Source organism: Corvus moneduloides, chromosome 1, assembly GCF_009650955.1.
Source record: "Corvus moneduloides isolate bCorMon1 chromosome 1, bCorMon1.pri, whole genome shotgun sequence".
NCBI lineage: Eukaryota > Metazoa > Chordata > Aves > Passeriformes > Corvidae > Corvus > Corvus moneduloides.
Window position 1 is genome coordinate 123386846 of NC_045476.1, and position 23122 is coordinate 123409967.

The 23122-nt window shown below is 65.8% G+C and overlaps 1 protein-coding gene across 1 annotated transcript; it reads right to left on the bottom strand.

Annotated features, from left to right (window-relative positions):
* Positions 1–3252: 3252 nt before the first annotated feature.
* On the bottom strand, positions 3253–17396 carry LOC116451755 (sphingomyelin phosphodiesterase 5-like). Its single transcript, XM_032125480.1, has 8 exons — positions 17206–17396; positions 10958–12129; positions 10802–10874; positions 9358–9498; positions 8936–9025; positions 8276–8339; positions 5812–5956; positions 3253–5046 (listed from the first exon to the last, which is right to left on the bottom strand). Exons 1-8 carry the CDS (start codon positions 17261–17263, stop codon positions 4951–4953), a joined length of 1839 nt encoding a protein of 612 aa, XP_031981371.1. The 5' UTR covers positions 17264–17396; the 3' UTR covers positions 3253–4950.
* Positions 17397–23122: the final 5726 nt, after the last annotated feature.

Consider the following 23122-nt stretch of genomic DNA (forward strand, 5'->3'; position numbering starts at 1 on the left):
AGCCCCACAACCCAGCAATGCCCCCCATAGGGCAGCCCCTGGCCCCTCTATGGGGCAGCCCCTGACCCCACAATGGGGCAGCCCCACAAGCCAGCGATGCCCCCCATGGGGCAGCCCCATTGCTAGAGCCGCACAGTCTATAGGGCAGCCCCCCAACTCCAGCCATGCCCTCCATGGGGCAGCCCCCCAACGCTGCTATGGGGCAGCCCCCATTGCTAGATACGCACAGCCTGTGGGGCAGCCCCCTCCCCGCTACGGGGCAGCCCCCTCCCTCTAGGTACGCACAATCCGTAGGGCAGCCCCTCACCCGCCCCAGCTATGGGGCAGCCCCCCAACTCCAGCTCTGCACCCCCTGACCCCGCTATGGGGCAGCCCCCCAACTCCAGCTCTGCACCCCCTGACCCCGCTATGGGGCAGCCCCCCAACTCCAGCTCTGCACCCCCTGACCCCGCTATGGGGCAGCCCCCCCCCCAGCTCTCTCCTCCCCGTTCCGGGGCTCAGCCCCTCCATGGGGGGCCCAGCTCCCCCCTTTGGGGGCTCCCCCCACCCCCCCAGCCTCCAATAAAGCTTCCGCTGCCCCCCAACCCCCGCCTGGTGTCTTGGGGGGGGCAGGGACCCCCAGGGACCACCCCAGTGACCCCCCCAGCCCCACGGGGCCCCCCAGGGCTCCGCCCCACAGATCTGGGGGGAGGGCACCGACCCAGGGACCCCCCAGCCCAAACTCTGGGAGTGCCGTGGGGGCTGCACCAGCCCTGCCGGTGAGAGGCAGGATCGATACCGGATCAATATCGGATCAATACTGGATCGATACTGGATCACTATCAGGTCAATGCTGGATCAGTGCTGGATCAATGCTGGATCAATGCCAAATCAATACTGGATCAATGCTGGATCGATACCGGATCAATACCGGATCAATTCTGGATCAATGCCAGATCAATACTGGATCAATGCCGGATCAATGCCAGATCAATGGTCGATCAGTGCCTGATCAATACCAGATCAATATCGGATCAATGCTGGATCAATGCTGGGTCGATGCCGCAGCAATGCTGAGCCACACTGGGTCAATGGCAGACTGATCCCGGATCAATGCCAGATCCATGCCAGATCGATGCCGGATCGATGCCGGATCGATGCCAGATCGATAGGACCCAATGCCAGATCAATGCTGGATCAATACCAGATTCACGCCAGATTGGTGCTGGATCAATGCCAGAACCACGCCGAATCAATGCCGGATCAATGCGGGATCAGTGCCGGATCGATAGGACCCGATGCCAGATCGATACAGAGCTGATGCCGGATTGGTGCCGGATCGATACAGAGCCAATGTGGGATCGATGCCAGATCAATAGGACCCGATGGCGGATCAATAGGACCCAATGCAGGATCGATGCGGGATCAATAGGACCCGATGGCGGATCAATAGGACCCAATGCGGGATCGATGCCGGATCAATAGGACCCGATGCTGGATCGGTGCCGGATCAATAGGACCTGATACCAGATCAATGCTGGATCAATACAGACCCAATGCGGGATCAATGCCGGATCAATAGGACCCGATGTGGGATCAATAGGACCCGATGTGGGATCGATACTGGATCAATGCCGGATCAATAGGACCCGATGTGGGATCGATACCGGATCAATAGGACCCAATGTGGGATCGATACCGGATCAATGCCGGATCAATAGGACCCGATGTGGGATCGATACCGGATCAATGCCGGATCAATAGGACCCGATGTGGGATCGATACTGGATCAATGCCTGATCAATAGGACCCGATGTGGGATCGATGCCGGATCAATAGGACCCGATGTGGGATCGATGTGGGATCAATAGGACCCGATGTGGGATCGATACTGGATCAATGCCTGATCAATAGGACCCGATGTGGGATCGATGCCGGATCAATAGGACCCGATGTGGGATCGATGTGGGATCAATAGGACCCGATGTAGGATCGATACTGGATCAATGCCAGATCAATAGGACCCGATGTGGGATCGATGCCGGATCAATGCCGGATCAATAGGACCCGATGTGGGATCGATACCGGATCAATGCCGGATCAATAGGACCCGATGTGGGATCGATGCCGGATCAATAGGACCCAATGTGGGATCAATAGGACCCGATGCGGGATCGATACCGGATCAATGCCGGATCAATGCCGGCTGTTACAGGAGGGTTCGGATCCAGGCTTGGGGGCGGAGCCGTTTCGTTCCTTCTGCGCCCGGAGCGGGACCCTCTCCCCCGATCCCGATCCCGATCCCGATCCCGACTCTCCTGGGGCCGTTCCCGTTCCCGATCCTGTTCCCCATCCCCCCATTCCCATTCCCGATCCCATTCCCAATCCTGACCCTCTCTCCTGGGACTGTTCCCATCCCATCCCAATCCCATCCCATTCCATCCCATCCCAATCCCATCCCCATCCCATCCCATTCCATCCCATCCCAATCCCATCCCATCCCATCCCATCCCCATCCCATCCCATTCCCATCCCATCCCATCCCATCCCTGCCTCATTCCCATCCCATCCCATAAGTCCCACAAGTCCCATCCCATCCCATCCCATGGATCCCATCCCATAAATCCCATCCCATTCCCACCCTCATCCTATCCCATCAATCCCACCCCATTATCCTAGAAATCCCATCCCATTCCCGTCCCTGTCTCATTCCCATCCCATCCCATTCCCATCCCATCCCATCAATCCCATAAATCCCACAAATCCCATCTCATCCCATGGATCCCATCCCATCAATCCCATCCCATTATCCACCAAATCCCATCCCATTCCCATTCCATCCCATCCTGTAAATCCCATAAATCCCATGCCATCAATCCTATCCCATCCCCATTCCCGATCCCGATCCCATTCCCGATCCCGATCCCGTTCCCGATCCCGGCTGGGATCGAGTCACAAACTCAGCCCACACCAGAGATTTCCGAAATTCCGTGATAAAAGGAACGGCCGACACCGGACACCGGAACAGCGCGCGGCTGGTGCCGGATCGGTGCCCGATCAATGCCCGATCAATGTCGGATCGGTGCCTGATCAATGCCCGATCAATGCCTGATCAATGCCCAATCAATGCTGGACCGGTGCCCGATCAATGCTCGATCAATGCCTGCTCAATGCCGGATCGGTGCCTGATCAATGCTGGATCACTGTCCAATCAATGCCGGATCGGTGCCTGATCAATGCCCAATCAATGTCCAATCAATGCCAGATTGGTGCCCGATCAATGTCCGATCAATGCCGGATTGGTGCCCAATCAATGCCGAACTGGTGCTCAATCAATACCCGATCAATGCCGGATTGGTGCCCAATCAATGCCGGATCGCTGCCCGATCAATGCCTGATCAATGTCCAATCAATGCCGGATCAGTGCCCGATCAATGCTGGATCAATGCTGGATCAATGCCCGCTCAATGCCAGATCGGTGCCCGATCAATGCTGGATGAATGTCCAATCAATGCCGGATCGGTGCCCGATCAATGCCCGACCAATGCCGGATCAGTGCCCAATCAATGCCGAACTGGTGCTCAATCAATACCCGATCAATGCCGGACTGGTGCCCGATCAATGCTGGATCAATGCCCGATCAATGCTGGATCAATACCCGATCAATGCCGGACTGGTGTCCGATCAATGCTGGATCAGTGCCCGATCAATGCTGGATCAATGCTTGATTGATGCCGGATCGGTGCCCGATCAATGCTGGATCAGTGTCCGATCAATGCTGGATCAATGCTTGATCGATGCCGGATCGGTGCCCGATCAATGCTGGATCAATGCCCGATCAATACTGGATCAATGCTCGATCGATGCCGGATCGGTGCCCGATCAATGCTGGATCAATACCCGATCAATGCCGGACTGGTGTCCGATCAATGCTGGATCAATACCCGATCAATGCTGGATCAATGCTCGATCGATGCCGGATCAGTGCCCGATCAATGCTGGATCAATGCCCGATCAATGCTGGATCAATGCTCGATCGATGCCGGATCAATGCCCGATCAATACTGGATTAATGCCCGATCAATGCCGGATGGATGTCAGATCAATACCAGACTGATCCCGCCCCAATACTGGATCAATATCGGATCAATACCGGACCAATCCGGCCCCGATTCCGGATCAATGCCACCACTGATCGTGTCCACACGGTCACCCCCCAGTGCAGTGACACTCACGGGGACGTGGCCGGAGCAGTGGCCGGAGCAGTGGCCGGAGCAGTGACCAGAGCAGTGGCCGGAGCAGTGGCCGGAGCAGTGGCTGGAGCAGTGGCCGGAGCAGTGGTCACAGTGGGGTCAGAGCAGTGGCCGGAGCAGTGGCCGGAGCAGTGGTCATATACTGGGGTCAGAGCAGTGGCCGGAGCAGTGGCTGAAGCAGTGACCAGAGCAGTGGTCACACTTGGGTCAGAGCTGTGGCTGGAGCAGTGGCCGGAGCAGTGGTCGGAGCAGTGGTCACACTGGGGTCAGAGCAGTGGCCGGAGCAGTGGTCATATACTGGGGTCAGAGCTGTGGCTGGAGCAGTGGCTGGAGCAGTGGCCGGAGCAATGGTCACACTGGGGTCAGAGCTGTGGCCGGAGGAGTGGTCATATACTGGGGTCAGAGCCGTGGCCAGAGCAGTGGCCGGAGCAGTGGCCAGAGCAGTGGCCGGAGCAATGGCCACATCAGGGTCAGAGCTGTGGCCGGAGCTGTGTCCAGCGCTGTGTCCAGAGCCGTGGCCGGAGCAGTGGCCGTGATGGGGTCAGAGCTGTGGCCGGAGCTGTGTCCAGCGCTGTGTCCAGAGCCGTGGCCGGAGCAGTGGCCGTGATGGGGTCAGAGCTGTGGCCGCAGCTGTGTCCAGCGCCGTGTCCAGAGCCGTGGCCGGAGCAGTGGTCACACTGGGGTCAGAGCCGTGGCCGGCGCCGTGGCCGTGCCGGGGTCAGAGGTCAGCGGGCCCCAGGCGCAGCCGCAGGGCCACGGGCAGGTGGTCGGAGAGCGTGGCCAGCTGAGTGATGACCAAGAGCCCGGTGACCTCCTGAGGGGACAGCGGGGTCAGGGCAGGGTCCCAGGGGTCACTCGGGGTCGCTCAGGGTCCCAAGGGGTCACTCGGGGTCCCAGGGGTCACTCGGGGTCACTCAGGGTCCCAAGGGCCACTCTGGGGGTCCCAGCGGTCACTCTGGGGTCCTGGGGTCACTCCGGGTGCCAGGGTCACTCAGGGTCCCAGGGGTCACTCTGGGTGCCAGGGTCACTCCGGGTCCCAAGGGTCACTCTGGGGTCCCAGGCGTCTCTGGGGGTCCCGTGGTCACTCTGGGGTCACTCTGGGGTCACTCAGGTTCCCCGTGGTCACTCGGGATCACTCTGGGGGTCTCCCCGTGGTCACTCTGGGGTCCCGTGGTCACTCAGGGGTCACTCTGGGGCTCCCCGTGCTCACTCAGGGGTCACTCTGGGGGTCTCCCCGTGGTCACTCTGGGGTCACTCAGGCTCCCTGTGGTCACTCAGGGGTCACTCTGGGGGTCTCCCCGTGGTCACTCTGAGGTCACTCAGGGTCCTCGTGGTCACTCAGGGGTCACTCTGGGGTCCCATGGTCACTCTGGGGTCTCGGGGGTCTCTGGGGGTCCCGTGGTCACTCTGGGGTCACTCTGGGCTCCCCGTGGTCACTCGGGGTCACTCTGGGGGTCTCCCCGTGGTCACTCTGGGCTCCCCGTGGTCACTCGGGGTCACTCTGGGGGTCTCCCCGTGGTCACTCTGGGGCCCGTGGTCACTCAGGGGTCACTCTGGGGGTCTCCCCGTGGTCACTCACGGTGGCCAGCGCGGGGTCCCTCCGCAGCAGTGTCCGGTCCACGCGCCGGCCCTGCCACGGCCGCGGCGCCGCCGGGTCCGGAGCTCCGCAGGACAGGATGGGAGCGGCCAGGAACTGCTCCCGGCCCCGGGGCTGCGACAGCGTCCTGAGGGGACAGAGGGACAGAGGGACAGAGGGACAGGGGGACGGGGGGACAGAGGGACAGAGGGACAGGGGACAGAGGGACAGAGGGACAGGGGGACAGGGGGACAGAGGGACAGAGGGGAGAGGGGAGAGGGGACAGGGGACAGAGGGACAGGGGGACAGAGGGACAGAGGGACAGAGGGACAGAGGGGACAGAGGGACAGAGGGACAGAGGGGACAGGGGGACAGAGGGACAGGGGACAGAGGGACAGAGGGACAGGGGACAGGGGGACAGAGGGACAGGGGGCAGGGGGACAGAGGGACAGGGGACGGGGGGACGGGGACAGAGGGACAGAGGGACAGGGGGACAGGGGGACAGAGGGACAGAGGGACAGAGGGACAGGGGACAGAGGGACAGGGGGACAGAGGGACAGGGGACAGAGGGACAGAGGGACAGGGGACAGGGGGACAGAGGGACAGGGGGCAGGGGGACAGAGGGACAGAGGGACAGGGGACAGAGGGACAGAGGGACAGGGGACAGGGGGACAGAGGGACAGGGGACAGAGGGACAGAGGGACAGAGGGACAGGGGGACAGAGGGACAGAGGGGACGGGGACAGAGGGGACAGAGGGACAGAGGGACAGAGGGGACAGGGGGACAGAGGGACAGGGGACAGAGGGACAGAGGGACAGGGGACAGGGGGACAGAGGGACAGGGGGCAGGGGGACAGAGGGACAGGGGGACGGGGGGACGGGGACAGAGGGACAGAGGGACAGAGGGACAGGGGGACAGAGGGACAGAGGGACAGGGGGACAGGGGGACAGAGGGACAGGGGGACGGGGGGACGGGGACAGAGGGACAGAGGGACAGAGGGACAGAGGGACAGAGGGACAGAGGGGACAGGGGACAGAGGGACAGAGGGACAGAGGGACAGGGGACAGAGGGACAGGGGACAGAGGGACAGAGGGACAGAGGGACAGAGGGGACAGGGGGACAGAGGGACAGAGGGACAGAGGGACAGAGGGACAGAGGGGACAGGGGGACAGAGGGACAGAGGGACAGAGGGACAGGGGGACAGAGGGACAGGGGACAGAGGGACAGAGGGACAGAGGGACAGAGGGACAGAGGGGACAGGGGGACAGAGGGACAGAGGGACAGAGGGACAGGGGACAGAGGGACAGAGGGACAGAGGGACAGAGGGACAGAGGGGACAGGGGGACAGAGGGACAGAGGGACAGAGGGACAGGGGACAGAGGGACAGGGGACAGAGGGACAGAGGGGACAGGGACAGAGGGACAGAGGGGACAGGGGGACAGAGGGACAGAGGGACAGAGGGACAGAGGGACAGGGGGACAGAGGGACAGGGGGCAGAGGGACAGGGGACAGAGGGACAGAGGGACAGAGGGGACAGGGGGACAGAGGGGACAGGGGGACAGAGGGACAGAGGGACAGAGGGACAGGGGACAGAGGGACAGAGGGACAGGGGACAGAGGGACAGGGGGACGGGGGGACGGGGACAGAGGGACAGAGGGACAGAGGGACAGAGGGACAGGGGACAGAGGGACAGAGGGACAGGGGGACAGAGGGGACAGAGGGACAGAGGGACAGGGGGACAGAGGGGACAGGGGACAGAGGGACAGGGGACAGAGGGACAGAGGGACAGAGGGACAGAGGGGACAGGGGGACAGAGGGACAGGGGACAGAGGGACAGAGGGACAGAGGGACAGAGGGACAGGGGACAGGGGGCAGAGGGACAGAGGGACAGAGGGGAGAGGGGACAGAGGGACGGGGGACAGGGGGGAGAGAGGGACAGGGGGACACGGGGACACGGGGACATGGTGTCACAGGGACAGAGGGACAGGGGGACAGAGGGGACAGGGGACAGAGGGACGGAGGGACAGGGGACAGAGGGACATGGTGTCACAGGGACAGAGGGACAGGGGGACAGAGGGACAGGGGACAGAGGGACAGAGGGACAGAGGGACAGAGGGACAGGGGACAGAGGGGAGAGGGGACAGAGGGACGGGGGACAGGGGGGAGAGAGGGACAGGGGGACACGGGGACACGGGGACATGGTGTCACAGGGACAGAGGGACAGGGGGACAGAGGGGACAGGGGGACAGAGGGAAAGGGACAGAGGGACAGAGGGACAGGGGACAGAGGGACATGGTGTCACAGGGACAGAGGGACACAGGGGCACGGGGACACGGAGATACTGAGCTGTGCTGGCACAGGGACACGGTGGCACAGGGACACGGTGGCACAGGCATGGAGGACCCTCCTCCTCCCACCCTGTGCCCCCCCCCAGTGTCCCCAGTGTCCCCAGTGTCCCCAGTGTCACCTCTTCATGTTCTCGGGGGTGGACACGGCCTCCTCGTAGATCTTGAGGCAGTCGAGCAGCGTCCCTGGGGACAGCAGGGGACAGGAGGGGACAGGGAGGGGACAGGGAGTGAGCGGGACCCCGGACGCGGGGAGGGGACAGGGAGGGGACAGGGAGGGAACAGGGAGGGGACAGGGAGGGGACAGGGAGTGAGCGGGACCCCGGACACGGGGAGGGGACAGGAGGGGACAGGGAGGGGACAGGGAGGGAACAGGGAGGGGACAGGGAGTGAGCGGGACCCCGGACACGGGGAGGGGACAGGAGGGGACAGGGAGGGGACAGGGAGTGAGCGGGACCCCGGACACGGGGAGGGGACAGGAGGGGACAGGGAGGGGACAGGGAGTGAGCGGGACCCCGGACGCGGGGAGGGAACAGGGAGGGGACAGGGAGGGAACAGGGAGGGGACAGGGAGGGGACAGGGAGTGAGCGGGACCCCGGACGCGGGGAGGGGACAGGGAGGGGACAGGGAGGGAACAGGGAGGGGACAGTGCGTTCCCCAGGCACGGGTAACAATGGGGTCCCTGGGCAGAGGTGACAATGGGGTCCTCGGGGAGGTGACAGCGGGGACTCTGGGCAGGGGTGACAGCGGGGACCGCGGGGGGGTGACAGCGGTGTCCCCACCGATGGCCCAGGGCTGGTCCTGGCCGGGGTCGCAGCGTGCGGGGTCCCAGAACTCCTTGAACAGGGGGTGCTGCTGGTTCTGGGCGTCACCTGCCGAGGACACGGCGCTGCTGTCACCCCCCGTGTCCCCCTGTGTCCCCCCCCGGGCTCCCCCGTCCCCCCGATGTCCCCCACCTCTCTCCCCCCCGTCCCCTCCGTCCCCCACCCCATTCCCCTCAGTGTCCCCCACCCACGACCCCCCACCCCCTCTGCCCCCCCAATGTCCCCACCACGTCCCTCCAGTCCCGCCGTGTCCCCCAATGTCCCCCCGTGTGTCCCCAACCCACGACCCCCCATGTCCCCCTGCCCTGTCCCCTCGTGTCCCACGCCTCTGTCCCCCTCGCCCCGCCCCCGTGTCCCCCCGTGTCCCCCCCTGTCCCCACCCCGGGAGCAGTTGTCGAAGTTGAGGTCCCCGCAGAGGACATCGAAGGCCACCAGGTCCCCCGGCTGCTCGTGCTCCCGCCGGAACTCCCAGAGCCAGCGGAGCACCAGGGACAGCTGCACGTCACGGATGGTGGCATCGGCTGCGACACGGGGACACCGGGCATGGGGACACGGGGCACGGGGCACGGGGACACGGGGATGGGGACATGGGGACAGCTGTGGGCACAGGGATGGGGACACCGGGCATGGGGACACGGGGCACGGGGCACGGGGACACGGCGATGGGGACATGGGGCGTGGGGACACGGGGATGGGGACACGGGGATGGGGACATGGGGACAGCTATGGGCACAGGGATGGGGACACGGGGCATGGGGCGTGGGGACACGGGGATGCGGACACGGGGATGGGGACATGGGGACAGCTGTGGGCACAGGGATGGGGACACCGGGCATGGGGACACGGGGATGGGGACACGGGGATGGGGACATGGGGACAGCTATGGGGACAGCTATGGGCACAGGGATGGGGACACGGGGGATGGGGACACGGGGATGGGGACACGGGGCATGGGGACAGCTATGGGCACAGGGATGGGGACACGGGGATGGGGACACGGGGCACAGGGCGTGGGGACACGGGGATGGGGACACGGGGATGGGGACATGGGGACAGCTATGGGGACAGCTACGGGCACAGGGATGGGGACACGGGGATGGGGACATGGGGACAGCTATGGGCACAGGGATGGGGACACGGGGATGGGGACACGGGGATGGGGACATGGGGACAGCTATGGGGACAGCTATGGGCACAGGGATGGGGACACGGGGATGGGGACATGGGGACAGCTGTGGGCACAGGGATGGGGACACCGGGCATGGGGACACGGGGATGGGGACATGGGGACAGCTATGGGCACAGGGATGGGGACACGGGGGATGGGGACACGGGGATGGGGACACGGGGGATGGGGACAGCTATGGGCACAGGGATGGGGACACGAGGACACACAGGGGCCATATGGACATGGGGGGACATGGGGACACAGAAGGACAGACACGGGGACATCGGGGGACAGAGACACACGGACAGATGGACACGGGGACACACGGACACAGGGGGACACGGTGGGACACAGACGCACGGGCACAGGGGGGCATGGACACGGGGACACGGAGACACGGGGACAGATGGACACAGGGACATGGGGACACGGGGACACGGGGACAGATGGACACAGGGACACACGGGCACAGGGGGACACGGGGACAGATGGACACGGGGACACGGGGACGGATGGACACAGGGACACACGGGCACAGGGGAACAAGGACACCCGGACACAGCCGGACAAGACCACACTGACCACACTGACCCAACACCCCCAGGCCCCCCCCTCCCCCCAGCGTCCCCCCACGCCGTCACCGCGTCCCCACTCACCCGCGGGCGCCTGCAGGTGGGTGCAGCCCAGGTACCCCACGACGCGCTGACCCCGCCCCATCCCCAACAGCACCTGGCGGGGGAGGGGGACACCACCCATGTGTCACCTGGGCCGGTCCCCGTCACCCCCCCGGCCCCCCCGGGGTGTCCCCTCACCTGTGCCACCAGCAGCCCCTTGTTGGCCAGCGCGTCCTCGCGGGCGGCGTTGGGGAAGGGGTGGAAGCGGGCGGCCAGCGGCGGGAAGCGGCTGGCCAGCACCAGGCCACTGCCCAGCACCCGCAGCTGCCCGCAGCGCAGCCCCCCCGGGCCCACCCCCCACAGCACGTGCGGGAAGTGGCGGCCGAGCCGCCGGCGCAGGATGGTGGCCGCGGTGGCATCGAACACCTCCTGCAGGCACATGAAGTCGGTGTCCGGCGGGATGCGGGTGGTCAGCACCGAGGGCATCGGGTTGGCCAGCGGGACCGACCGCTCCGGCCCCAGGGTGGCCGCCGGTGAGGGAGCGGCTCCCGGGGCTGCGTTGGTCATCGGCACCGCCAGCGTCGGCACCGAGTCAACCGCTGGCCGCGGGTTGGCCACCGGCGTTGGGTTGGCCATCGCCATCTCCGGCCACGGCATGGTGCTAGCCACCGGTGCCGACGGACTGGCCGCCGTCCACGGATCCCCCCCGGGCGCCCCCGGCCCTGACCCGCTGCCCGGCTGCCCCCAGGCCACGGTGCTGAGCGTGCCCCCGTAGCCCCCTCCATCTCCCCGCTGCGGCTCCAGCAGCCCATCGCGGTGTCCGGAGCCCTCGGCCGGCGCTCCCGGCGCCAGCCGCTGACCGATGACCATGGCGCGCCAGCGGGTGCTGCCCAGGTTGCTGAAGCGGGCCAGGCCGCTGGGCATCAGGCACAGGTTGGCGGTCAGGAAGGTGAAGCCGCGGGGCCGCCGCGGGTCCCAGGGCTCCGGCGTGGCCGCGGTGGCCGCGTGCTGGTGGACGAAGGGCCGGCGCTTGGCCTGCACCGGCAGCCACAGCAGCAGCCCCAGGAGGGAGAGCGGCAGCGCCAGCACCAGCGCCAGCACCAGGACCGGTGCCACCAGCACCCGTGCGCCCAGCCCGAGGCAGCGCCCGGCCCGGTGCCGCCGCCAGCGCGCCCGCTGGGCCGTGGTGGGCTGCAGGGCCAGCAGCCGGTCCAGCGCCCAGTAGCCGGGGGTCAGCAGCGCCTCGGCCACCGCGGCCACCGCAGCCAGGGCCCCGTTGGGGAAAGGGGTGTCCGGCAGAGTGGACGGGGGTGGCCACGACATCGGGGCGTCCTGGTCCGGTTCGGAGGCTCCGGCGCAGTTGGCACAACCTGCGGGAAGAGGCCCCGGTGAGTGGCCGGTGGCCAGGGGGGGACTCCGGCCATGTCCCGGTCACCGGGAGAATGTCCCGGGATGGAGCAGGACCCTCTGTGCCCCGCGTGCCACCGTGGGAAAATCGGGAGTGGGACCCCCCTGGTCACTGTGGGAAACTCCTGTGGCCAGAGTGAGACCCCCCCCCCCTCCCCCCCCCAGTCCTGGCCACCACCCCCGCCACGTCCCAAGCCCCGTGGGAAACTCACGTGGCCGGAGCAGGACCCCTCCCGCCCCATCCCGGCCACCGTGGGAAACTCCCGCGGCCGGGAGCTGACCCCACCCCTCGGCCGGAGCTGACCCTCCCCCGCGGCCGGAGCTGACCCTCCCCCGCGGCCCGGAGCTGACCCCACCCCTCGGCCGGAGCTGACCCTCCCCCGCGGCCGGAGCTGACCCTCCCCCGCGGCCGGAGCTGACCCTCCCCCGCGGCCCGGAGCTGACCCTCCCCCGCGGCCGGAGCTGACCCTCCCCCGCGGCCCGGAGCTGACCCTCCCCCGCGGCCGGAGCTGACCCTCCCCCGCGGCCCGGAGCTGACCCTCCCCCGCGGCCCGGAGCTGACCCTCCCCCGCGTCCCAGCTGCCACCGTGGGAACGTCCCGGGACCGTCCCCTCGTCCCGGGGCCGCAGCGGGAGCCGGGAACGGGGGCGACGGGCACGGGACCCCCCCGCCCGGTGTCCCTGCAGGGTCCCCACAGGGTCCCCGGGACCCCCGAGGTCACCTCAGGTGGGTCCAGCCGTGGGGAGCCCCCGAGCCGGGACCCCGAAGGTGCTGCCGGTCCCTTCCTTCCTGCCCGGTGGCCCCGGTGACGCCGGCGGTGGCCACTCGCGCCCCCTGACCCGCCCCCGCCCGCAGCTGCCCCCTCACCTGGCCCCGGCCTCGGGGGGGTCCGGGGCCACCGGGACTCGGGACAGGCTGAGACCGGCCAGGTGAGGCCCGGCCCCTGCCGTTGTCCAGGTGAGTTTTGGCCCCTGAGTCCGGCCAGGTGAGGCCCGGCCGGCCGGTCTGGCCCGACAGGTTCCCGGCAGCTCCGAGCCCCGCGGCCACGGCAGGGCCGGACACGGCACGTGGCCGGTGACACCTCACCTGGGCCAGTGACACCTCACCCGGGCCAGTCACACCTCACCGGGGCCAGTCACACCTCACCCGGGCCAGTGACACCTCACCCGGGCCAGTCACACCTCACCCGGGCCAATCACACCTCACCTGGGCCAGTGACACCTCACCCGGGCCAGTCACACCTCACCCGGGCCAATCACACCTCACCCGGGCCAGTCACACCTCACCTGGGCCAGTCACACCTCACCCGGGCCAATCACACCTCACCCGGGCCAGTGACACCTCACCTGGGCCAGTCACACCGCACCTGGGCCAGTCACACCTCACCCGGGCCAGTCACACCTCACTTGGGCCAGTGACCCCTCACCCGGGCCAATCACACCTCACCTGGGCCAGTGACACCTCACCCGGGCCAGTCACACCTCACCCGGGCCAATCACACCTCACCTGGGCCAGTCACACCTCACATGGGCCAGTCACACCGCACCTGGGCCAGTCACACCTCACCCGGGCCAGTGACCCCTCACCCGGGCCAGTGACCCCTCACCCGGGCCAGTCACACCTCACTTGGGCCAGTGACCCCTCACCCGGGCCAGTCACACCTCACATGGGCCAGTCACACCTCACTTGGGCCAGTGACACCTCACCTGGGCCAGTCACACCTCACCCGGGCCAGTCACACCTCACCCGGGCCAGTCACACCTCACTTGGGCCAGTGACACCTCACCCGGGCCAGTGACACCTCACCTGGGCCAGTCACACCTCACCCGGGCCAGTCACACCTCACTTGGGCCAGTGACCCCTCACCTGGGCCAGTGACACCTCACCTGGGCCAGTCACACCTCACCCGGGCCAGTCACACCTCACCCGGGCCAGTCACACCTCACTTGGGCCAGTGACCCCTCACCCGGGCCAGTCACACCTCACTTGGGCCAGTGACACCTCACCCGGGCCAATCACACCTCACCTGGGCCAGTGACACCTCACCCGGGCCAGTCACACCTCACCCGGGCCAATCACACCTCACCCGGGCCAGTCACACCTCACCTGGGCCAGTCACACCTCACCCGGGCCAATCACACCTCACCCGGGCCAGTGACACCTCACCTGGGCCAGTCACACCTCACCCGGGCCAGTCACACCTCACTTGGGCCAGTGACCCCTCACCCGGGCCAATCACACCTCACCTGGGCCAATCACACCTCACATGGGCCAGTCACACCTCACCCGGGCCAGTCACACCTCACATGGGCCAGTCACACCTCACCTGGGCCAGTCACACCTCACCCGGGCCAGTGACCCCTCACCCGGGCCAGTCACACCTCACCCGGGCCAATCACACCTCACCTGGGCCAGTCACACCTCACATGGGCCAGTGACACCTCACCTGGGCCAGTGACACCTCACATGGGCCAGTCACACCTCACCTGGGCCAGTCACACCTCACATGGGCCAGTCACACCGCACCTGGGCCAGTCACACCTCACCCGGGCCAGTGACCCCTCACCCGGGCCAGTGACCCCTCACCCGGGCCAGTCACACCTCACTTGGGCCAGTGACCCCTCACCCGGGCCAGTCACACCTCACATGGGCCAGTCACACCTCACTTGGGCCAGTGACACCTCACCTGGGCCAGTCACACCTCACCCGGGCCAGTCACACCTCACTTGGGCCAGTGACCCCTCACCTGGGCCAGTCACACCTCACATGGGCCAGTCACACCTCACTTGGGCCAGTGACACCTCACCTGGGCCAGTCACCCCTCACCCGGGCCAGTCACACCTCACCCGGGCCAGTCACACCTCACATGGGCCAGTCACACCTCACTTGGGCCAGTGACACCTCACCCGGGCCAGTCACACCTCACCCGGGCCAGTCACACCTCACCCGGGCCAATCACACCTCACCCGGGCCAATCACACCTCACCCGGGCCAGTGACACCTCACCTGGGCCAGTGACCCCTCACCCGGGCCAGTCACTCCTGCCTGACTCCACAGCTGCCCCACTCCCAGTGTGGGATAGTGCCGGACACTGGGGGCACTGGGAGGCACTGGGGATACTGGAGTCACTGGGAATTCTGGGGGCACTGGGGGCACTGGGAGGCACTGGGGATACTGGAGTCACTGGGAATTCTGGGGACACTGGGGATACTGGAGTCGCTGGAGTTACTGGGAGTGCTGTGAGCACTGGGGTTACTGGGAGCAATGGGACACTGGGGACAGTGGGGACTCTGGGGTCACTGGAGTTGCTGGGGACACTGGGGATACTGGGGACACTGGGAATGCTGGGGACACTGGGGATACTGGGGGCACTGGGAATACTGGAAGTGGGGGACACTGGGGGTTACGGGGGATGAGGGCAATACCGAGGGCACTGGGGCTACTGGGGACACTGGGGACACCCCTGGGGGTCCCTCCCCTCCCGGCTCGCCCCTCGTCCCCGCGGTGGCGCGGGTGGCAGGGCTGGCACGTGCCACAGGTGACTCAGGCCGGGTGTGGCCCCGACACCCACGGGGGCCGAATTTGTGTCACCGGAGCCCGCGGGGACCGGACCCAGGACGGGGTCCCAGTGTCCCCCAGTGCCCACCCAGAGGGGTCAGTGCCAGTGTCCCCCAGTGCCCACCCAGAGGGGTCAGTGCCAGTGTCACCCAGTGCCCACCCAGAGGGGTCAGTGCTGGGGTCCCAGTGTCCCCCAGTGCCCACCCAGAGGGGTCAGTGCCAGTGTCCACCACTGTCACCCAGTGCCCACCCAGAGGGGTCAGTGCCAGTGTCCCCCAGTGCCCACTCATCAACCCAGTGGTGCCACCGGGCTCTGTCCCCGTACAGGGGGTGGCAGCACATGGCCCGTGCTGGCCCGGTGGCACCGCCATTGTCCCCGCGGTGCTGGCAGTGACACCGCCATTGTCCCCGCGGTGCTGGCAGTGACACCGCCATTGTCCCCGCGGTGCTGGCCCGGTGGCACTGCCATTGTCCCCGCGGTGCTGGCAGTGACACCGCCATTGTCCCCACAGTGCTGGCCCGGTGGCACTGCCATTGTCCCCGCGGTGCTGGCAGTGACACCGCCATTGTCCCCACAGTGCTGGCAGTGACACCGCCATTGTCCCCACGGTGCTGGCCCGGTGGCACCGCCATTGTCCCCGCGGTGCTGGCAGTGACACCGCCATTGTCCCCACAGTGCTGGCCCGGTGGCACCGCCATTGTCCCCGCAGTGCTGGCAGTGACACCGCCATTGTCCCCGCGGTGCTGGCAGTGACACCGCCATTGTCCCCACAGTGCTGGCCCGGTGGCACTGCCATTGTCCCCACAGTGCTGGCCCGGTGGCACTGCCATTGTCCCCGCGGTGCTGGCAGTGACACCGCCATTGTCCCCACAGTGCTGGCCCGGTGGCACCGCCATTGTCCCCGCGGTGCTGGCCCGGTGGCACTGCCATTGTCCCCACGGTGCTGGCAGTGACACCGCCATTGTCCCCGCGGTGCTGGCAGTGACACCGCCATTGTCCCCACAGTGCTGGCCCGGTGGCACCGCCATTGTCCCCGCGGTGCTGGCAGTGACACCGCCATTGTCCCCGCGGTGCTGGCAGTGACACCGCCATTGTCCCCACAGTGCTGGCCCGGTGGCACCGCCATTGTCCCCGCGGTGCTGGCAGTGACACCGCCATTGTCCCCACAGTGCTGGCCCGGTGGCACCGCCATTGTCCCCGCGGTGCTGGCAGTGACACCGCCATTGTCCCCACGGTGCTGGCAGTGACACCGCCATTGTCCCCGCGGGGCCCTGGCGCCGGCTTGTCCCGGGTGTGGCCACCAAGCCCTCCCTGGTGTGGCCTTCGCGGTGGCCGCGGTGGCCGGGGGGGACGAGTGGCGCCGCTGCCCGCTGGCCCGCGGGCTGGGCAGCGCCCGGGCCACCCGTGCCAGCTCCGAGCCCGTCCCAGCTCCCTGCCAGCGCCACCTGGCACCGCCGTCACCTCCCGGCCACTCCCTCACCTCCGCACGCCACCATGGCCACCTCCACCTGCCCGGGGTGGCCGCCGCCGCCGCTCATGGCCGGGGGCCACCGCTCGCCCCGGGCCCCTGGGGCCGCCGCTGCCACCGGGAGGCCACAGGTGACAAACAAACATCCGCCGGCCGTGGGGTCACTCCGGCGCCGCCCGGCCGCGTTCCTGTCGCGCTGCGTGGCCGCTGCCACCCCCGGACACTGCGCCGCAGCCCCCCCCCCCCCCGCGTGCCACCGGGCCAGCACCCCATGGTGGCCACCGAGCCGCCGGCGCAGGTTGCCCGGAGGTATCGCCTGACCGGTTCTCCCGGTAGCCCCGAGGAGGAGGGGGGAGGGGGGCTGTGGTGGCACAGGAGTGGCCGCCGTGGCACGTCCGGCACCGCGGTGGCACCCGCGGGACCCCCCTCGCTTGGCCCACGCCAGGGGGGTCCGCGACCCCCTCACCTGCCCAGGTGTCGCCACCGGCGGGGGGTGACACTGCCGGGGGTGTCCCCGAGCTGTCCCTGTCCCCTTCCCCCCCCCTCCGCTTCCCTTTTCCCACCGCGGCCCCACGGGTGGGGGGAGGGGTCCGTGTGTCCCCCCCCCCCCGCACCCCCAAAGCCCGCACACCTCGGCGAGTGTCACCCGCTGTCACCTCCCGCCATTTCCTGCCACCCCCCCGCCCGCTGAGCCCCCACCCGGGGCAGGGGGTGACAGGGAAGGTGACGGGGAAGGTGACAAAGAAGGGGACACCCCCTGACCCCCCGCCCGGACCCCCCAAGTGACCTCGCTGTGGATCCTCGGAGCCGTTGCCGCCTCCAGAAGCGAAAGGAAAAGCGCGGCCAGAACCGAAAGGAAAAGCGCCGCAACCGCCCCCAGTACGGCCGTGACCCCGAACTGGGCAGACTGGGGGGGCGGGGGACACCGAGGGGACACCGAGGGGACACAGAGCCGGGGGGGCAGCGGCTCCCGAAGCCCCCCCAGTGCTGTCCCCGCTGCTGTCCCGGGGTCACCTGGGCCGGGCGAAGGGAGGGAAACCCTGGGGGGACGCGGGAGGAGAGGGAGGGTCGTGCCAGGGACCGTGCCAGGGACCGTGCCAGGTGTCCTGCCAGGTGTCACAGGTGCCAGGTGTCCTGACAGGTGCCAGGTGTCCTGACAGGTGTCCTGCCAGGTGTCACAGGTGCCAGGTGTCCTGACAGGTGTCACAGGTGCCAGGTGTCACAGGTGCCAGGTGTCCTGACAGGTGTCCTGCCAGGTGTCACAGGTGCCAGGTGTCACAGGTGCCAGGTGTCCTGACAGGTGTCCTGACAGGTGTCACAGGTGCCAGGTGTCCTGACAGGTGCCAGGTGTCCTGACAGGTGTCACAGGTGCCAGGTGTCACAGGTGCCAGGTGTCCTGACAGGTGTCCTGCCAGGTGTCACAGGTGCCAGGTGTCACAGGTGCCAGGTGTCCTGACAGGTGTCCTGCCAGGTGTCACAGGTGCCAGGTGTCCTGCCAGGTGCCAGCCCAGGTGCCAGCCCAGGTGCTGTGACACTCGCCCGCCCCCAGGCCCCCCCCGCCAGTGGAGAGGGGAGGAGAACCCCGAGTGGACGTTGGGGTTGAGGCAGGAAGGGATCAGGGACGGAACCCAAATAAACGCCGGGGTAATGACGGTCACTGTCACCGTCATCGTCACCATCGTCATCGTCACCATCGTTATCAATGTCATCATCGTCACCATCGTCACCATCGTTATCAATGTCATCATCGTCACCATCGTCACCATCGTCATCATCGTCACTGTCATCATCACCATCGTCACCGCAAATAAACATCAAAGATCAACCCCAAAACAGCCAAGAAGGGGCGGTCGGACCCCAAACTGCCACCCCTGGGTTCTCCATCGCTCCGGCTGCTCCGTGTCCCATCCCAGTGTCCATCCCAATGTCCCACCATCCCAATGTCCATCCCTGTCCCATCCCAATGTCCATCTGGGTCCCACCATCCCAATGTCCATCCCAATGTCCCACCATCCCAATGTCCATCCGTGTCCCATCCCAATGTCCATCCATGTCCCACCATCCCAATGACCATCCCTGTCCCATCCCAATGTCCCTCCCAATGTCCCACCATCCCAATGTCCGTCCCGGTCCCATCCCAATGTCCCACCATCCCAATGTCCATCCCAATGTCCCACCATCCCAATGTCCACCCCAATGTCCATCCATCCCAATGTCCCTCCCTGTCCCACCATCCCAATGTCCATCCATCCCAATGTCCATCCGTGTCCCACCCCAATGTCCATCTGTGTCCCACCATCCCAATGTCCCTCCGTGTCCCACCATCCCAATGTCCATCCCAATGTCCCACCATCCCAATGTCCATCCATCCCAATGTCCCTCCCTGTCCCACCATCCCAATGTCCATCCCAATGTCCCACCATCCCAATGTCCCTCCCTGTCCCACCATCCCAATGTCCATCCCAATGTCCCACCATCCCAATGTCCATCCATGTCCCATCCCAATGTCCATCCATGTCCCACCATCCCAATGACCATCCCTGTCCCATCCCAATGTCCATCTGGGTCCCACCATCCCAATGTCCATCCCAATGTCCCACCATCCCAATGTCCATCCGTGTCCCATCCCAATGTCCATCCATGTCCCACCATCCCAATGACCATCCCTGTCCCATCCCAATGTCCATCCATGTCCCACCATCCCAGTGTCCATCCATGTCCCACCATCCCAATGTCCGTCCCGGTCCCATCCCAATGTCCCACCATCCCAATGTCCATCCCAATGTCCCACCATCCCAATGTCCATCCATCCCAATGTCCATCCGTGTCCCACCCCAACGTCCATCTGTGTCCCACCATCCCAATGTCCCTCCGTGTCCCACCATCCCAATGTCCATCCCAATGTCCCACGATCCCAATGTCCATCCATCCCAATGTCCCTCCCTGTCCCACCATCCCAATGTCCATCCCAATGTCCCACCATCCCAATGTCCATCCGTGTCCCATCCCAATGCCCATCCCAATGTCCCACCATCCCAATGTCCATCCATGTCCCACCATCCCAATGTCCATCCCAATGTCCCACCATCCCAATGTCCATCCGTGTCCCATCCCAATGTCCATCCCAATGTCCCACCATCCCAATGTCCATCCATGTCCCACCATCCCAATGTCCATCCATGTCCCATCCCAATGTCCATCCATCCCAATGTCCATCCATGTCCCATCCCAATGTCCATCCATCCCAATGTCCCTCCCTGTCCCACCATCCCAATGCCCATCCCAATGTCCCACCATCCCAATGTCCATCCGTGTCCCATCCCAATGTCCCTCCCTGTCCCACCATCCCAATGTCCATCCCAATGTCCCACCATCCCAGTGTCCATCCCTGTCCCACCATCCCAATGTCCGTCCCTGTCCCATCCCAATGTCCCACCATCCCAATGTCCATCCATGTCCCACCATCCCAATGTCCCTCCCTGTCCCACCATCCCAATGTCCATCCATCCCAATGTCCATCCGTGTCCCACCCCAATGTCCATCCATGTCCCACCATCCCAATGTCCCTCCGTGTCCCACCATCTCAATGTCCATCCCAATGTCCCACCATCCCAATGTCCATCCATCCCAATGTCCCTCCCTGTCTCACCATCCCAATGTCCATCCCAATGTCCCACCATCCCAATGTCCATCCCTGTCCCATCCCAATGCCCATCCCAATGTCCCACCATCCCAATGTCCATCCATGTCCCACCATCCCAATGTCCATCCATGTCCCATCCCAATGTCCATCCATCCCAATGTCCCTCCCTGTCCCACCATCCCAATGTCCCTCCCTGTCCCACCATCCCAGTGTCCATCCCTGTCCCACCATCCCAATGTCCGTCCCTGTCCCATCCCAATGTCCATCCATCCCAATGTCCATCCCAATGTCCCACCATCCCAATGTCCATCCATGTCCCACCATCCCAATGTCCATCCCAATGTCCCACCATCCCAATGCCCATCCGTGTCCCATCCCAATGCCCATCCCAATGTCCCACCATCCCAATGTCCATCCATGTCCCACCATCCCAATGTCCCTCCCTGTCCCACCATCCCAATGTCCATCCATCCCAATGTCCATCCGTGTCCCACCCCAATGTCCATCTGTGTCCCACCATCCCAATGTCCCTCCGTGTCCCACCATCCCAATGTCCATCCCAATGTCCCACCATCCCAATGTCCATCCATCCCAATGTCCGTCCCTGTCCCACCATCCCAATGTCCATCCCAATGTCCCACTATCCCAATGTCCCTCCCTGTCCCACCATCCCAATGTCCATCCCAATGTCCCACCATCCCAATGTCCCTCCCTGTCCCACCATCCCAATGTCCATCCATGTCCCACCATCCCAATGTCCATCCCAATGTCCCACCATCCCAATGTCCCTCCCTGTCCCACCATCCCAATGTCCATCCCAATGTCCCACCATCCCAATGTCCCTCCCTGTCCCACCATCCCAATGTCCATCCCAATGTCCCACCATCCCAATGTCCATCCATGTCCCACCATCCCAATGTCCATCCCAATGTCCCACCATCCCAATGTCCATCCATGTCCCATCCCAATGTCCATCCATGTCCCACCATCCCAATGTCCATCCATGTCCCATCCCAATGTCCATCCATCCCAATGTCCCTCCCTGTCCCACCATCCCAATGCCCATCCCAATGTCCCACCATCCCAATGTCCCTCCCTGTCCCACCATCCCAATGTCCATCCATGTCCCACCATCCCAATGTCCATCCCAATGTCCCACCATCCCAATGTCCATCCCTGTCCCATCCCAATGTCCATCCATGTCCCACCATCCCAATGTCCATCCATGTCCCACCATCCCAATGTCCATCCATGTCCCACCATCCCTCCACCTCCTCACATCCATCCTCCACACCCCAACACCTCCTCGGTGTCCAGGGAGCTCACAGGTGTCCAGAGGGGGACACACACTGGTGTCCAGGGCGGGTCTCAGATGTCCAGGGCGGTCCCAGGGGTCCAGGGGGGATCCACGTGTCCAGGGGGGCTCCAGGTAGGTTCCAGGTGTCCAGGGAGGAACTCAGGTGCCCAGGGGGGTCCCAGGTGTCCGGGTAGAGGACAGCAGTGTCCAGGGCAGTCCCAGGTGTCCAGGAGGGCCCCAGGTGTCCGGGTAGAGGACAGCAGCATCCGGGGGGGTCCCAGGTGTCCAGGGGGGGACAGCAGCGTCCGGGGGGGTCCCAGGTGTCCAGGGGGGGGACAGCAGCGTCCGGGGGGGTCCCAGGTGTCCGGGTAGAGGACAGCAGCGTCCGGGGGGGTCCCAGGTGTCCAGGGGGGGACAGCAGCGTCCGGGGGGGTCCCAGGTGTCCGGGGGGGGGGGGTGACAGCAGTGTCCAGGGCGGTCCCAGGTGTCCAGGGGGGTCCCAGGTGTCCATGCAGAGGACAGCAGTGTCCGGGGAGGTCCCAGGCGTCCAGGGGGGTCCCAGATGTCCAGGGGGGTCCCAGGTGTCCATGCAGAGGACAGCAGTGCCCAGGGGGGTCCCAGATGTCCAGGGGGGTCCCAGGTGTCCGGGGAGAGGACAGCGGTGTCCAGGGGGGTCCCAGGTGTCCGGGGGGGCCCCAGGGGGGTCCCAGGTGTCCAGGGGGGTCCCAGGTGTCCGGGGAGAGGACAGCGGAGTCCAGGGGGGTCCCAGGTGTCCGGGGGGGCCCCAGGGGGGTCCCAGGTGTCCAGGGGGGTCCCAGGTGTCCGGGGAGAGGACAGCGGAGTCCAGGGGGGTCCCAGATGTCCGGGGGGGTCCCAGGGGGGTCCCAGATGTCCGGGGGGGACAGAGGTGCCCAGGGGGGGACAGAGGTGCCCAGGGAGGTCCCAGGTGTCCAGGGGGGAGGGCACAGCCACCCTCTGGGTCTTTATGG

Coding starts and splice junctions, on each gene's coding strand:
- LOC116451755 (XM_032125480.1), bottom strand. CDS start 17,263: ATGAGCGGCGGCGGCGGCCACCCCGGGCAGGTGGAGGTGGCCATGGTG. Junction 9,026..9,357: donor CTTCGACAACTGCTCCCGGG/GTGGGGACAGGG, acceptor TGTCCTCGGCAG/GTGACGCCCAGAACCAGCAG. Junction 5,957..8,275: donor ACCCCCGAGAACATGAAGAG/GTGACACTGGGG, acceptor CTGTCCCCTCAG/GACGCTGTCGCAGCCCCGGG.